Source organism: Antedon mediterranea, chromosome 9, assembly GCF_964355755.1.
Source record: "Antedon mediterranea chromosome 9, ecAntMedi1.1, whole genome shotgun sequence".
NCBI lineage: Eukaryota > Metazoa > Echinodermata > Crinoidea > Comatulida > Antedonidae > Antedon > Antedon mediterranea.
Genome location: NC_092678.1, coordinates 1,078,864 through 1,095,601, shown reverse-complemented (window position 1 = coordinate 1,095,601; position 16,738 = coordinate 1,078,864). Strand labels below are relative to the sequence as shown.

At 35.9% G+C, this 16,738-nt stretch overlaps 3 protein-coding genes across 3 annotated transcripts in view; 1 reads left to right on the top strand and 2 right to left on the bottom strand.

Annotated features, from left to right (window-relative positions):
- Nucleotides 1-12,578, top strand: part of LOC140059253 (uncharacterized) — a 36,948-nt gene extending 24,370 nt beyond the window's left edge. Inside the window, exons 11-14 of the mRNA XM_072105120.1 lie at nt 6,008-6,253; nt 6,422-6,667; nt 6,959-7,114; nt 7,459-12,578. Of these exons, the coding sequence (XP_071961221.1) occupies nt 6,008-6,253; nt 6,422-6,667; nt 6,959-7,114; nt 7,459-8,279 (1,469 nt within the window). The 3' untranslated portion in view covers nt 8,280-12,578. The remainder of the gene's footprint in view (nt 1-6,007; nt 6,254-6,421; nt 6,668-6,958; nt 7,115-7,458) is intronic.
- LOC140059122 (uncharacterized) lies at nt 3,370-4,702 on the bottom strand. The gene has a single exon (XM_072104962.1). The coding sequence runs from the start codon at nt 4,627-4,629 to the stop codon at nt 3,664-3,666; it is 966 nt and encodes a 321-aa protein (XP_071961063.1). The 5' UTR covers nt 4,630-4,702; the 3' UTR covers nt 3,370-3,663.
- Nucleotides 12,579-12,975: 397 nt separating the features above from the next.
- On the bottom strand, nt 12,976-15,664 carry LOC140059327 (IQ motif and ubiquitin-like domain-containing protein). The gene is given in 6 exon segments (XM_072105205.1): nt 12,976-13,195; nt 13,477-13,721; nt 14,212-14,256; nt 14,258-14,553; nt 15,080-15,236; nt 15,629-15,664. Coding segments are annotated over 6 exon segments (999 nt in total).
- Nucleotides 15,665-16,738: the final 1,074 nt, after the last annotated feature.

Here is a 16,738-nt window from a genome sequence, read left to right as displayed (position 1 = left end):
ATGTTGTTGATACAAATCTAACCCAATCTGTTCCGAATTGGTTAAGGTTCACTTTTAACAGGTCCGATACGGTGCGGATATGACGTTCAACTTGTAAACTACCGTGATTGTGGACGCTGATGATTTTCCTATCAATATTAAGGGTGTTACATAATAGTGTTAATAATTTTCCTGTAAGGAAGGTTGCTGCATCTGAAATAAGACGAGATGGGGGTCCAAAAATACTGATGACCTTTTGAATTAGTGCTTCACAAATTGTTTCGGCATCAATGGATTTCAAAGGTACACAAATCAAAAATCTAGTTATCTCATCACATACTACCATAATATGTTTAAAACCTGAAGGTGATGTTGGCATACTCTTAAAATCTAGACTGAGTGTATGAAAGGGACGGTAAGTTGCTGGTACTCGATCGTGTAAAGGACGTAATTTATCGGTTTTGGGACGAAATTGTTGACATCTAAGACACGCTTGGGTATAATTGTTGACTTTCTCGAACATAAGGGGCATGTAAAATAATTTCCTAATGGTAAGGTAAGTACGCATCGTACCTTGGTGGCTACTTAACAAATTGTCGTGATACTGAGAAATAACAGTCTCTGCTAAGTTTTCAGGAACAGCTAATTGCAATACAAATTCTCCACCTTTATCTTGGAAAAATAAACGGAATAGTAAACCGTTGCACAATATGTACTGCTCTGACTTATTCTGAACTGCACGAGCTGCTTTCTTATCAGCTGGAAGGATATCATGAACTAAATAATCGTAAACTGGCTTAAAAAATGGTGAAGTTTCTTGTTCAACGCGTAATTGTTTAACATCTACTGGGAGGTTATAATCTCTAATTATCTTTCTTTGAATAACATCCATTAATCTATCTAAGTCTTGTTGTTTTGGGATGTGTGCTGACTTAAATTCAGTTATGTTTGGTACTAGTGGTTTGGGCGATGTATACAATTCAACTGGTACGTTTCGATGTGTAGTGTCTTTGCTTTGTTTATTTTTGTCTACTAGTCGTTCCTCTGGAGGTTGTCGAATGTTTACATTACGTATTGGGGGTGGCGTTACGATAGGTGGCGTTATGATAGGCGGTGATCGATGTGCGTTTGTTTGTTGTCTCGTGATTATCTGTGGTGTAGTGGAAGGTTGAGGTGTAGGTCGCGTGTTTGTTGTCACTGGGTTTTGATTAATGACAGGCGTTTGTTTGGGTTTGGGTTTATGTAGGTCAGGTATATTTATTCCCATTTGCTTGGCGTATGACCTTGTTACTGGTCTGCTAGTAGATGTGTTTGTAATCGGGTTAAGAGATGCAGTCTCTGTAATATTAAATGCAATGGGTACAACTTGATCAATTTCGGAATCGTCATCACGAGGGGCTCGGGAGAGGAAATCTGCTAAAACTAATTCAGTTCCTTTCTTATAACCAATTTGGAAAATGTATCCGGACAATCGTAATATTAGTTTCTGTAAACGGGGTGTACATGGCTGATCTTTTGAATTCCAAATTTGTACAATTGCTGAGTGGTCTACGAATGCATCAAATTCGCAACCCTTTAGTAAATGTCGAAATGCTGAAACGTTAATGTAAAGTCCAAATAACTCTAATTCTGTTACGCTATATCGTTGACAGGCTTGTGGTAAGATTTTGGAATAATAACCTATTATGTGTTCTTTACCGTTTACTGTTTGTGTTAAATATGAACCTGTTGCGGTTCTTGAAGTGTCGCTATATAGCGTAAATCTACCTTCTTTTCTAGGCATTTGAAGAGTTGGTGGTTTAACCATTAAGTGTTTAATTTCGTCAAATGCTTTCTGGTGTTCAGTAGACCAACAAAATTTTCGGCGTTTGCTTGCGAGTGTGTGTAACGGACGTAAAATTGATTGTATTTGAGGGAAAAAATGGGATACATAATTTACTGCACCAATAAATCGTTTAGTTTCTTTATGGGTTCGTGGGACTGGCAAATTTCGGATAGCTGCACACCTGTCGCCTAATGGTGTGATACATGCGTGTCCTGAAGAATTAATCAGGATGGTGTGTCCCATATATTGCACTTTATTCTTGAATAACTTACATTTCTTTGGGCAAATTCTAAAACCATTTAATTGTAGGGCTTGTAAAACGGAAACAAGGTGCTGCTTATGAGCAAATTTGTCTTGGCTAAATAAAATAATATCATCATGATGGGCGATACAGAATTCTCTAGAATTTGGGATTTCATTTAAAATTTCGTCAATCTTTGCTTGAAATATACCTGGTGAAACGTTTAATCCTTGTGCTAATCTCTTATAATAATAATGTTTTCCACCATGATATGAAGCTATACCTGTATATTGTTGGGCATGTTCGGCTAATGGTACACAGTGGAACGCTGATTTCAAATCAATTACGCTAAGAATCTGTGCATTAGCGTTACCTATTGTTTTCAAAGTTTCGGCCAATAATGGGAATGGGTGATTAATACGTTTTATCCTGGAATTGAGATAGCGAAAGTCTGTGACAACTCTTTTATCTTTTGAATTTTTCTTTGAAACAAGAAGGACAGGGGAAGTATACGATTGGTGTCCTACTGCTAAGATTCCTAATTTGACTAATTTGTTCAATTCGGCCTCAATAACATGTTTGTCTTTGTCTGTCGCAAAGTATGGGCGAATAAAAAATGGTTCATCGTTAGAGAGGTGTATGTCAGCTTTGAAGTTTGGGCAGCTAGATAGTTCACCGTATAGTGAAAATGCGTTTCTGTTTTGTTGTAAGGTTTTATACAAATCTTCTTTTTCTCTATGTGTTAAAACGCTGTCTGTTAAATCAACTTGTTTTCTAATTATTTCTTCCTCGGTTAAAGTTAGCAATGGGTCTGTACGTTCTAAATGTGGGTACTTGTTTGCGTTGTCATTGGTCAACTTTATTCTATCAATTGGTAGGTCGTTAGTAACTGTTACAAGGTTGGTTAAGTGAAGGCTCGCGATAGGTTGATGTGTATTTAGAGATACGTTTCTGTTTGTGTTGTTAGTGATATCAATGTTGGTTTCTCCTCTATGTAATTTTACTAACATATCTGATGGACAAAGTTTTGAAATATGGGTGGTTGCATGTAGAACAACATCAGAATTGCGTACGAAGGCGGGAACCCTTCCTTTTAATTTAACTGTTTTAGTATCACCGGGTTTAAGAAAAATCTTGTGTACTGGACGAAAGCTAAAAATCTTTGGTCTAATGCGAAATGTGTTTTCCTTAAAATTTAAAGTACCGTCGAGTTCAGACAATGTTTCGGTTCCAAGTATCAGGTCAATACCTGTCAAATTTTTAACGATTAATGCTGAAATTTTAAATTTGTGTCCTTGGATAATTAATTCGAATTGCACTAAGTGGTTGGCATATAAGAAGTCACCGTTACCTAATCTAAATTTAGTTGTGTTCACTTTAACTGGCTTTAAACGCGATAAATAAAGTGAGGAATTAACGTACGATTGTGAGATTATAGTTCTAGTTGAACCACTGTCAAATAAAGTTAAAACATTTCTACCATCTGGTAAATTTCCTTTAACGTAATTTCTGTCGTTAAGTAACAAATCAATATTATCTGAATTTCCTAAGTATTTTGCCTTAAAATTGTCGTATTTAGTATGGGGGGCCAGATTATAGGCGGCATCTAGTCCCCTTTTTAAAAATCCTGCTGGTGGCTAGGGTAGTAATTGTTTGACTGTTGGTATGGGTATGGCGGGGGATAGTTTCCGTAAGAGCGGTTTTGTTGTCGGCAGTGCCTTGCTATGTGGCCTGGTTTCCCGCAGTAATAACAGGTTGGGGGAGGTTGTCTATATCTTGGGGTCGGTGGGGTCTGGAATCGGGGTTTGTATGGGCTTGGGCTTCGGTTTCGTCTTGGGATATAATTTCGGGTGGGGGAACGTGAGCGTCGAGTATCATCATTAAGGGATCGTTTTGTTGTGGCCATGTCTAACTTGAGAGAATTTATCTCATGTTGGAGCGATTCGAGACTATTAGGCCTATCTGTTTCCTTATTGATATTGAATGAAACTTCCCGTGTGGCATCATCTACGGAAAGGTCAAGGTAATTTTGTGTGCTATTTACAATATTTTCAATAGTGGCATCGATTGGGGTGGACATGGCTACAGCTGCTCTACATTTTGGTGGAAGGGTCGAAATAAATTTATTCTTTATCTGCTGGTCAGCGTATCCAATTCTGTCTGCGGCTTGTTTGATTTTGGTTAAGTGCTTTTCGGCGTTGTCGCCAGTGGTGTATGTAATTGAATCGTATTCTCTTATGTGCGCATAGATTGATTTGTTTTTACTAAACCTGTTGATGAATTGGGTTTTTAAGGATTCTAGTGAATCGAACTGCTTTCCCTCAATCCAGAGTCTAGCTTGGCCCTGAAGGCTACGTTTAAAAATACTTATTACATTAATTAATTGGGCATTGTTTACAGGGTTTTCTAAAGTGTGGGCCTCAAGGTAGTCGGTAAACGATAAGTAGTGTGCACTACATTGGTCGTGATCGGTTATGGAACCGTCATATCTTTTGGGAAGGAAATCGGTTTGTCTTAGGTGGGGCACGGGGTGAGGATTGACGGGCTCATTTAAAATTACTTCGTTATCAACAACGTCGACCATACTTTATAATATTAATTATTAATCAAATATCAAAAACAATTTAGTGTATATATATGTAAACTCTCACTTTTTCAATCAAGGTTACAAATCAAAATCAAAATGGCTTTGACTTACCCCAAATGCTTCGGATCCAATTAAAAATGAATTAAATGAATGCAAAAAGTGTTCAAAAATGTTTAAATGTTCAAACAACGAATTAAAGAAATGTTAAAGGTGCTCATCAATGTTCAAATTTTCAAACAACGAATTAAAAAAAATGCGAATGGTGTTCATCAATGTTCAAAAAAGTAAATGTTAAAAAAAACGATCGAAAAAAAACGGCGTGAAGTTGAAAGTCTCTAAACGAAACAGTTCTTGTCCGCTTGCTTCTGTTTTGATTCTTCTTGGGTCTTCCTCGATTATCTTCTTTGTCTTTATCCAATGGTTATAATTTTATAAAATTTCTGCTTGTCTCGATTTCATTCAAATATAATTTCAGCTTGTCTTTTGTGTCTTCCTCGATTATCTTTTTTGTCTTCATCCAATGGTAATAATTTGATCAAATTTCTGCTTGTCTCGATCTCATTCAAATATAATTTCAGCTTGTCTTTTGAGTCAAAGTAAATTTCTCTCCTTTCAAACAAATATGGTTATTTTTGTCTTCGTCTTCGTCTTCGTGTCTTGTTAAGTGTTTATTTCTTGTTTTCTCACTCCGTTCCTTATGAAATTTGGGTCTTCCACCATGTAATATAATGTTTGGGTTGTTGAGGTACTAATGAAAGACTCTAACTCGCTTGACTGTCGTAACACATATATTATTTATTCAGTATAATACTTCAGTACAATATACAACTATAAGTATAGATAAGGAACGCGGAGGATCAATGATGCTGTCGGTGAGGTGTGGTGTGTGTAGGTCTGCTTCTGGAGAAGTGGTTGTAAGGTGTGTCTGGGCCCTTCTGAAACTTGGGAGTATATTGGCTCAGTTCATTTGCATAATGTCATTACATCATCTGTGAGGGTAACGATTGGTCCTAAGTTGATCCAGGGGTGTTTAAGTGGGAATGATTAACGGTATCATAAGGTATTTCTGTGATGGATGACACTGTCAAATCTGTACTTAAATAGTGTCAATCACTCCTGGTTTAACGATGGGAAAGGTCACAAAATTAAGCTAAGTGTTTTCTTTAGGGACTCTATTATAAACTAAATGGTCATTAAAACATCTGGACAAACTCTCCTTTGGACTTTCTGGGTCAACTTTGTGAACCTATTTGAATTCCGATACAAAGGTCAATTTCTTAAATATAAAAGTATATCTTTATATCACACTATTAATTTTATTTATTAAAGATTCCAAATAAGTTGTGTTTTCATTTACTCTAATTTTATTTTGAAGATACTGTCGCCCCGATATTTGATAGCTGTAAAGAACGTATCACTAAGGTGATTCCTGCTAATAAGCAACAAACCATAGTGAGCTGGATTGAACCAACTGCCACTGACAATGTTGGGATAGAAAACGTTACTACAACTCACTTTCCTGGCAGTAACTTCAAAGTAGGCATCAGTCTAGTAACTTATACCGCAGTGGATGTCAATGGAAATAAAGCAGAGTGTTCATTTTTTGTTGATGTTGTTCAAGGTTAGTATTTTCTTGAAGACAAGTCACAACATACCAGCCCTAAAGTCATGCGAAGGAGGAGGTGACATGGTACTTGTTACACACCTCATGTAAAATTAAGTCCCGCAAGCTTTTCACAGATGTATTTTAGTATTTATAATTGTTGTTTACTGATTTTATCTTTCCAAGATACTATAGCCCCGATATTTCGTGACTGTAAAGAAAATATTACCAAGTGGATTCCCGCTAATAAGCAACAAACCGTGGTGAGCTGGATAGCACCAACGGCCACTGACAATGTTGGGATAGAAAACGTTACTACAACTCACTTTCCTGGCAGTAACTTCAAAGTAGGCATCAGCCTAGTAACTTACACGGCAGTGGATGTCAATGAAATTAAAGCAGAGTGTTCATTTTTTGTTACTGTGTTTCAAGGTTAGTATTTTCAAGCCACAATGTAACCACATCCCTAAACTGAGAGAAACCAATCGAGCTATCTAACATTGCTGTATCAAATTCAAAGCAATACCTTATAATTTAGTAATTGGCTGTATTTTGTGTAAAAATAAACCAATGTTGATATATTGCTCATATGTTTATTAATATCTTTAAAGTTTAATTGCCTTCCACAAAGGCCGTGCCTATTGAAATCATCCATCCTATTTTCTTTATACTTTTAGTGGCGAATGTGGAATCCACCTGTCATTTGTTTTATTATTCTTTTAGAACCTAAACATGAATACACGATAGCAATCTTAGGTGGAGTGTCTTTTGGTATTGTGCTTCTTATCGTCATTGGTTGCCTGTATCGACGAATAAACCAATCAACATCATCTAAAAAATATGCATACAAATCCTGGCCAAGGATTGCTTCAAGTACAGGTAATATGTTACTTTCATTACAACACACACATTATGTAACCTAATAATAGATCGTTCTTGTGTAGCGCATGTAAAGCTTGGTTCCCACTAGCGACGCAAAGTAAGAAAATTCCCTTCCAATAATTATGTTTGCCCCCACCTTCGTGAAATAAAACCTGCTGGCATAGACTTACCCTGTATGTGTAATTTCAATATAATTCTACTGGGAAGGTTTAAACTAAATTTTAAAAAGTCCTGCTTTGAGTATCTTTGATAGTGAAATACTTGTAGTTTAATGTAAGGGTAGCATGTGAAAGCAGATTAAATGGAGATAAAAAAATAAACCAAATTATTTTATATTTAAGTTGCAGAGGAAAGTGTAGATATGCAACGGGTTAAACTGCTTATCCTCTATTTTGAAGATGCGCCCCAGCACAAAAACGTTGTGCTGTCATTTGCAACGTTTCTGCAAGCGCACTGCGGAGTCGACGTGACCATTCACAATTGGAAAACGCCAAACATCATTTCCTTAATGTCTTGGATTTCGAAGGAGATGAGAGATGCGAAAAAGATTCTATTTATTTCGTCGTACGGCGCCTCCACTGCATGGGACGATCACGTGCATGAAGGAGATACTTTTTCGGTACAGCATTCAGCGTACAGCGATATATTCATTCACGCGTTACAGATACTCTCTGGCGATAAAGAGATGCACGCAAAGTGTTTGCTTTGTCTCTTTGAATATACAAATAAAAAATGTATTCCTGATCCATTGAAACATCTGGTTGTTTTCCACCTTAATAACGACCTCACCAGGTTGTTTTTCCGCCTTCACGACACGGCCAGGGATGAGAACGGTTGGTTCCATGATTTTAATCCCATTGACCAACTGGAAACAGCAGAGGGACAAACATTTTTGAATGACATTGAAAAAATGAAACAACTAATTGAAACCGATAAAAATTGGTTTTGGAAAAATAATGCTAACAATGTGGCAGTTGTTAGCAGTGGTTGTCAACTTGATATCGTCGAACAGACGGAAGAAGAATACCAACAACAGCAGTTCAGTCAACTTTCTAATTTGTATATGCCATTGGACAAACTAGAAAAGGAGAGTATGAGGACGGACTCATCTGGTTTTAACTCTATGAGTACGACTAGTTTTTGTAATTCCATGGGTGTTTGAGAAGCACACACTCTTATAGGAATCCATTTCTTCGGGATTCAGGTGTAATTAAATCCTCCTCCACATGCTGCATGGTTTTCCATAGTACCTTTTAAAAACCAGACTGCAAATATGTATCTTTCTGGTGTGTGGCGTTGAGCATTGATTGTTACGGTTTTGATAATCATCCCTTGTAGTCCGGTGGCAGGAGGGGGGATATCACCACCCGAAAGGGGACAAATTGCCATCCAACTTTTCTAGACCAGAATTTTGCGTAGATTACGAATATGGAAGGTAATCGATCAGGATAGGAAGCGTTTTCGAGATATAAAGGGTCAAAGTTCAAAATTGACCAATATAAAAACATGCTATATCTCTGGTAATTCTGGACGTAGTGAGATAATTTTGGTGTCAAATTGTTCACAATGTATATGTTTATATTAGCTCTAACAGAACTTTCTTTGGAAAATTGACCGGAAACCCCATTGTTAGCAATTTTGACCTTTGACCTCTTTTTGCTATATCTAAGTAACGGTACGTCGGAGAGAATTAAAAATAGGAGCAAATTGTTCCCAAGATATACATTTATATTCAGTATAACAGATGATATTGCTTGAAAATGACCGGAAGTGTAGTTATTAACCTTTGACATAATTGAATAAGGTTATAAAAACATAAATTAATAAATATTTGTCGTAAGGAGCCAATTTTGGTGTTAAATTGTTCACAATATATATATTTATACTTGCCATAATGCAACATTTTTTTCAAAAAGTGACTGAAACACCTATTTTTCTGTAATTTTAACCTTTGACCTGTTTTTCTCATCTAAATAACGATATGGCATAGAGATTTCTAACGGCAAATTGTTTATAATAGATATTTTTATTCAATCTAATAGATTATACTGTTTGAAAAATACAAGTGTGATTATTGCCTTGAAATCCTGTACATAAGAGCCTATCAGGGCGGATTTAATTCAAAGAGGTGTGGAAGGGGAATAATACTATTACTATACAGTACAATGTCTTTCTTTTGAGCAATTTCAATCAGGTATCCATGTATCTCCAATAAACGGAATGTACGGCTCATAGAGAATTCAGAAGTTACCCTTGGTTCATTTTGGCAAATCCATATGGGTTCCTTTTAAAAGGATTGAGGGTGCACAGACAGGCTTTTCCCATGGCTTAATATTGGAACCTACAGTTTTAGTTACCCAATATATTTCTAACACAGTAACTTATGTAGCCAAATGCATTGATCCGATACAGGAGCCAAATGTAGAACTGAACATACAATAGAGAACCACAGAAGGGTCTAAATAGATGACCTGCTGTTGTTTCATTTTAGGCAAAATCTAAATCAGTTCCTTAAGGATTGAGAGTGCACAGGCAGCTTTATTCCATGTGCCTGTCTATATAAACCCACATTGTCACCACTTATAATATTTCCATTATGAGGCTTAATGTCCATGGATGACCAGCCCTTGGGTTAATTTGGGCAAATCCATAAGTGTTCCTTAAGGATCGAGAGTGCAAGGCAGCTTTATTCCATGGACCCCGCCTGTCTATTATGAACCCACATTGTCACCCATTATATGTCCATTATGGGGCTTAATGTCCATCCATGGAGGATCGGCCCTTGGGTTAATTTGTGCAAATCCATAAGTGTTCCTTAAGGATCGAGAGTGCACAGGCAGCTTTATTCCATGGTTCTGCCTGTCTATATAAACCCACAGTGTCACCCATTTTATTTCCATTATGGGGCTTAATGTCCATGGAGGACCGGCCCTTGGGTTAATTTGGGCAAATCCATAAATTTTTCTTACGGATCGAGAGTGCACAGGCAGCTTAATTCATGGGCCGCGCCTGTCTATATGAACTCACAGTGTCACCCCTTATTTATATTTCCATTATGGGGCTTAATGTCCATCCATGGAGAACGACCGGCCCTTGGGTTCATTTGGGCAAATCCATAAATGTTATTTAAAGATTGAGGGTGCACATTTAGTTTTATTCCATAGTTCATCTATGAATTATTTACCCCATACTAATTTCTAATACAGGGCCTTATGTAGCACACCACATAGAGATCCCAAAAGGGTCCTTAGAGGGTTCATTCGGGCAAATCCATATAGGTTATTTTAGAATCCTTTGTATACAGGAAACTCTTTCCTGTATGGGCCAAACTATATAAAAATTGTGGTCTGTCTGTGTAGTGAGTTGTGGATTGAGTTTGGCCACCTGGATTTGGCTATGCTATTCTCTGGTTCTGATGAATAGTAGTTTATTTTCCAAAAACGAATATCGTAGCCCTAATAAATGCAACTGTATAGTGGCAAATCATTGAAGGTCAGCGCAACATTTTAACATCATAACATTTCAATCTCATAATATTAATTTTATTATTTATTTTACAGTATTATTATATTAATACATTTAAAATAATGCGCACTAGAAAAAATATAAAAATACCATAACTTCACTGATCAAATAACGTGATTACATTTATGAACATCGATCTCATAGTTTGAATAACTTTGCATTATTTAGTATATCATTTATTCAAATGTTGACCTTTGACCCATGTCAACTTGTGTAATGATAAATGTGCTCTTTTGATTGTGTATGATTGATAGATGTCTTAACAGAATGATAAAACATAACATTTTGTCCTAAATGTTAGTTTTTATTTGGTTTTAAATGCAAATTGGTTGATTGGTCAATATTGACATTTGACCTTTAATTGCAAAGTATTTGTTTTATAAGGCGACTGAATAACACCATACAATACATATAACCATACAAATGTATTAAAAGACCAAATTGAACTTTAATAAATTGGTTATAATACATATGTATATAATACATTGTTATAATTGGTCAATTTTGAACTTTGACCCCTTATCTCTTCCTATTCGCTTCCTATCCTGATCGAAGTCTGATTTGATTAAATACAGTATTATAATGAAATAACATAACTTTACTAATCCAATAATTTGATTACTTGTAAAACCATCAATAACAACTTTGCATTTATTTGTTAACTAATACGCGTATTAAAATGTTGACCTTTGACCTTATGTCAACTGATGAAATTGACCTTATGTCAACTGATGAAATGATGTATTCGCTCTTTTACATTGCGTATGATTGATTAACAGGATGAGAAAACATCCGATTTTTATTAAATATTAGTTTTTATTTGGTTTTATAGGTACGTTGTATGATTGGTCAATATTGACATTTGACCCTTAATCACAAAGGATTTTTTTTTCATAAGATGATTGAATAGATACCTATAATCATAAAAATGTAATAAAAGACCAAATTGTGCTTCAATAAATTTGTTATAATACATAATTATACATAATAAATTGTTGTAATTGGTCAATTTTGAACTTTGACCCCTTATATCTCGAAAACGCTTCCTATCCTGATCGATTACCTTCCGTATTCGTAATCTACGGAAAATTCTGGTCTAGAAAAGTTGGATGGCAATTTGTCCCCTTTCGGGTGGTGATTCCCCCCTCCTGCCACCGGACTATTGATGTAAAGCGCGGCAAAGCACAAAGACACCAACCTACCTGATCTATACTAAGGCATCTAACAACAGGACACCGAGCTTACCAAGATAGGAACTCGTAACAGTCCTTTGATCTTATGTCTGGCTGTGACAAATAACCACTACAGCTGTATCTATGCGGCGCAGTGTCTGTTAAGGGGTGCGTAACTGATTGTGTTGCAGCCACAGATAAACCCTTTGATCTCCAGAGCTCAGCATCCTCTTGTTAGATTACCTTGTCTTACGACTGGACAAACAGTAATAATATTAATTGTTTGATTTCTATTTTCATATCGGAAATCATAATCCAAAAGGGTAGTTTGCAATTAATATGTAAAAAAAAACACACACTTAGTAACATTTTAAAACTATGTTTATTATAACACCATTTTAGCTTTTGTAACTAACTAATATACACTATACACTTTTACTGCTTTTAAAGTAATATAAACTCAAGCTTAGTTTTTAATTGGACATTTACTCCCAAAACCAAGTTTTATCACTTTTAAAAATCAGCGTTTCCAGCCAGGTAGCTGTAGGCCTATAGAGCCATATAGGCTATGAAAAAGATATTATTTCACAACTAGTGGCGGATCCAGGGTTTTGAAATAATTTGTTTGTGGTCACAATATTTCTATTGTAATTGTAGAAATTGTAGGTGGGTGGGTTCCTGTAAATTTGCTGTAAATAACGAAAGTTGGGATCACAAATATGTTAATATTAAAATAGAGCACATATTTATGCTTAATAGGTTATCAAGGATAAAAAACCCATTGGTGATGATTTTAAGTAATGTACTTAATTGAAGTAAAGTAAGAAAACATACTAATCACCAAATAAAGTATTTATTACAAGAAATAAAGTACTGTTTACACTGTAATCATGCTTGCGAGATGGTTAACGGTTCGGATTGAATTGTCTGTCTGTGATTGGTCGATTCCTTTTTTATATGTATGTGTTCGGACATGCCCGGAAGTCTTGAGAAATAGTTTTTAGCGAGGGTGTGCTTCGTCTTGATCTTGTGGCAGAAAACGTGTCCATACCCCTAAACAAAATATTTAATGTAAAATGGTTAGAGTGTAAAGTTGCTATAAAATAAACTTGTTAAAAATTGAAATCTGTAGTAATTTTTTCAAACACAACAAAAACAATTTTAATGCCATACAACTATAAAATATATTTGGAACTCACGCTCTTCAATCTTAAAATGTGCCTTCGCTTCATCTTTGGTCAGTAAAATACAATTCCACGGTGACCAGTGCTCATGTTAGTCCCACCTGACCAAAGCAAGGTCAAACAGGTCATTCCAAGCGCTGAGGGTGCTCTGACTAATCCAAATATTTTCCATCAAGTATCGCAGGTCGGTTTCCTGTGAAATAAAGTCAGTGAAATATTTTTATTTTCTTCTTCTTTTCAAATCACACAAACGAGTCAGTGGCATAACAGCTATGAGCGCTGATTGGCTAAATCCCAGAACTTATGGGGTCCCTGAGCAGTGCCCAGAGAAAAAAAAACAGGCAATAAAATATGTAGACAAAGGCTAAAAACACCAAGGTTAGAGGGCACTTGGGATTTCTAAACCAGGGGTCTCGGGCCTCTGCATTACGCCACTGAAATGAGTCCCAAGTTTAGTATTATTACTAAGTAGTCTCCAAAGAGGAATGGTATTCTTGAGCCATCTCCAATGGCCTCCTCTGCTTTGCGTAAGGACTTGAGCATGAAGTGATAGTTACTGAAATCTTGTCGTAGTCTTCCGTCGTTGTCGATCTTTTTACAGCGGCGACATTTGCCAACGATCTTGGAGTTGGAGGATAGAAGAAACTCTGTGGAAGGAAGGTAGCTGTTGCAGCTCGTACAAAAGTAGATGTTCTTGCGCAATGTTAATGGATCTTGAGGAACCTAAAAAAGACAAATGAATTACCCCCTAAATTAGTACATTGGTTGTTTAAAAAAAAGAAAGCAACTGATGGAGAATGGTGAAGAGGTAAATTTTCTTTTTTTAAAAACATCAGGAGGCTATGAAATTTAAGTTTTCTATAAGCACTGTATCTAATGCCTTGTTTTCTAAACCTAAGGTCGTCAATATTTCTGTTGTGTGTCGATAGAAAATTAGACACATGATGTAAAATAATAAATTACACATAGTAGTCACTTCAAATGGTCTCACTTCCCTTTAAATGGTCCAGTTCACGCCATATTGTGCGTACAACATTAGCTGGAACCAGAGCAAGTGTGAAAGGCCCTTTAACCCATCCCTTGTTGGCTTACCTTATTTTACTGACAAATAAATATATCGACCACTATTATCAGTAAAGTGAAGTTTATTAAATACTCTATACTTCAACATAACATGACATCTAGGTAAGTATGGTACGCCAATCGCGTACACCTTAAGAAGTCTTGCTGCTTCAGGATTGAAAGTTGGTGTTTTAATAATAGTGTAAGAACAGTGTAGAAATACGTTTTCTAAGTCCATCTAAATTGCCTTCTTTCACTCCCCTCATCAGTAAGTCGGCTTCACGATCTATCAATTCTATAATTTCTTGCGTAAGTTTACAATCGTGTTCCTTCACAGTATGTTTAAGTGTTAGCAGAACATCAAGGCGCTCATCCTGCGTTAGATACCTCATGGTGAGGCTGTTGTAGATGTCGCGTAATTCCTTGGCGCGAATTGTGTATGCTGTGTCCATTTCTGTATACTTCCCATCGTAAGCTTTCCATCGTTTCGGCCCTGCAGCCTATTAAATAAACGCAAATTTAAAATAATATATTGTATTATTATTCATTTATACCAGGTTACCTCTTCAGTCAAAGACTGATCTCCCAGAGGGCCCGGTTATGTTCAGTGGCTGAACCCTTTGCTGATATGGCTATGTAATTACAGTTTCACTGTCTTAAAGATGTATTGTCCCCAAAAACATGAAAATTGAAGATTAATTAAATCAGACTTTGAATAATATGTTATTTTGTAGTTTTAATAAAGTTAATCACTTCCATAGGAAAAAAAAACAAACAAAAAATGTTTAAAAATGGTTAAATTCAACCAAAAATTTGACCAAGAATTATTTTTTCAGGGGGACAATACATCTTTAACCGCTCGGCCACTCACTCAAAATAATATATATCACCAATGAATCTACTATTACAATAATGTAACTGGCTATTGACAAATGAAGTGTAAGTCGTAAGCAATTTGTCGTTACATACATTTCCTGCTGTTTGTTATCGGCACTAGCATCCAGTTTTAAAACGAGTACGAGATCGAGAACCGGTAATTAATGCTGGTTCTCGTTCCCGATCCGAGATAGCGAAAGCTCTCTTATGTCGTCCTATGGATGCGAGCAACTGCGTCTCTTGGTCAAGTAGATGACAGAGGGCGGCCTTGCGTTTAGCACCTTCAATCCATGGATGTATCTTCTAATTCTAATTGCATACAACAAAGCAAGTTAGTTTCCGGATGGCTGCTGTGTGATACCTTCAAATATTTAGATTTAATTTATTGATACAATTTAATGGACGCAATAAATAGCGTTGAAATGATAGTTTTGTTTATATCGCAAATGATACTGAGAGGAATAAGAATAACAATCGGTAATTATCTTATACGACTTCATCTTATAAGTGTTTCTTGTACAGGAAATCCTGAAACAGTATTGAGTTTATTTGGACGTCACTAGTGCTATGCACTCTGTATGTTAACACACTAAACAATGTTTCCGATTATCGGTACGGAACACTAAACATTCTCTTGCACAACTCCATCATATTATTATGGAATACTCTTCCACAATCAATCAAATGCCAACTCTATTGACATCTTCAAACAGTTGCTGAAAACCCATCTCTTTCGCATAGCATGAAATGACGTAATTTCCACCTAGTTCGAGTATTTGGTCGTAACGCTTTAGAGAAAATTTATTTTGGTTAAACGCTATACAAAAAACAATTATTAGTAGTTTTATTAAACAATGTACCCGATTCTCGGTACTGTATCTGATTCGCTCGTCACGTGAGGAAATTTAGTAAGAATTGTTTGCAAATTAAAGAAATTATATACACGCCATTTTATTTGAACGATTCAATATTTTTTATATAAATTATATCATTTTTCCCCATACAATATTTTAAGTTATTAGTGGACGTTTCGGTTGGTGGTTTTGTTATGATATCAATCTTGTGTTTTAAGCCGCAGATTTATAACCGATTCTGACCTTTTTATCCCCGACCTTTTGAAAGTACACAGGCAGAATATAATATTTTATCAACAAAGCATTTACTGATATGAGAGTGGGGCTAAGTACAGCGCTAACAATTTGTTAAGTACACATAATTTGTTTACAATAATTCATGTTTAATCCAACAATGATGCGTATTGGTATCACGCTCTATAGTTTCGATGCATTATGTGTTTTTCGGTTCGGTCAGTTTGGGAATTTTACTGGCAATATAATCAACTTTTAGTACAACAACGGTTGAACCTAATTATTCCAGTAAACCATGGTTTGAGGGCATTCCTTTCTCTTATTTACCTTTTCTTGTTTTTGTATTGTATTACTGTTACTGTTTTTTATTCTTGTATTATTTGTCTTACCATTGAATAAATGTTATATTGAAATAACTTGGAAGAACGTGAATATCTAAACCCATTAAAGCTTACTACATGAGAATACATAAGACAAGTTTCTTAAGATAAGCCGGGTTGGCTCTAGCACAGGTGTTGCTGCAGTTTATTTATCAAAATGATTCTGATATCATTTGACCCCACTCTTTGGCACACTCTTGATCATTATTCAAATTGAAATTTAAAAAAACAATCAAAATTGTGTCATCGATATTTCAGTGACTCGCACATTGTTGGGAATGAGGGGAGGAGAGTTTTTAATGTTCAGTTTATTAAACTTGGTTTCTACAAGCGA

What these genes read in the sequence shown, in the direction of transcription:
- LOC140059122 (XM_072104962.1), bottom strand. Translation starts at nt 4,629, where the DNA reads ATGGTCGACGTTGTTGATAACGAAGTAATTTTAAATGAGCCCGTCAAT.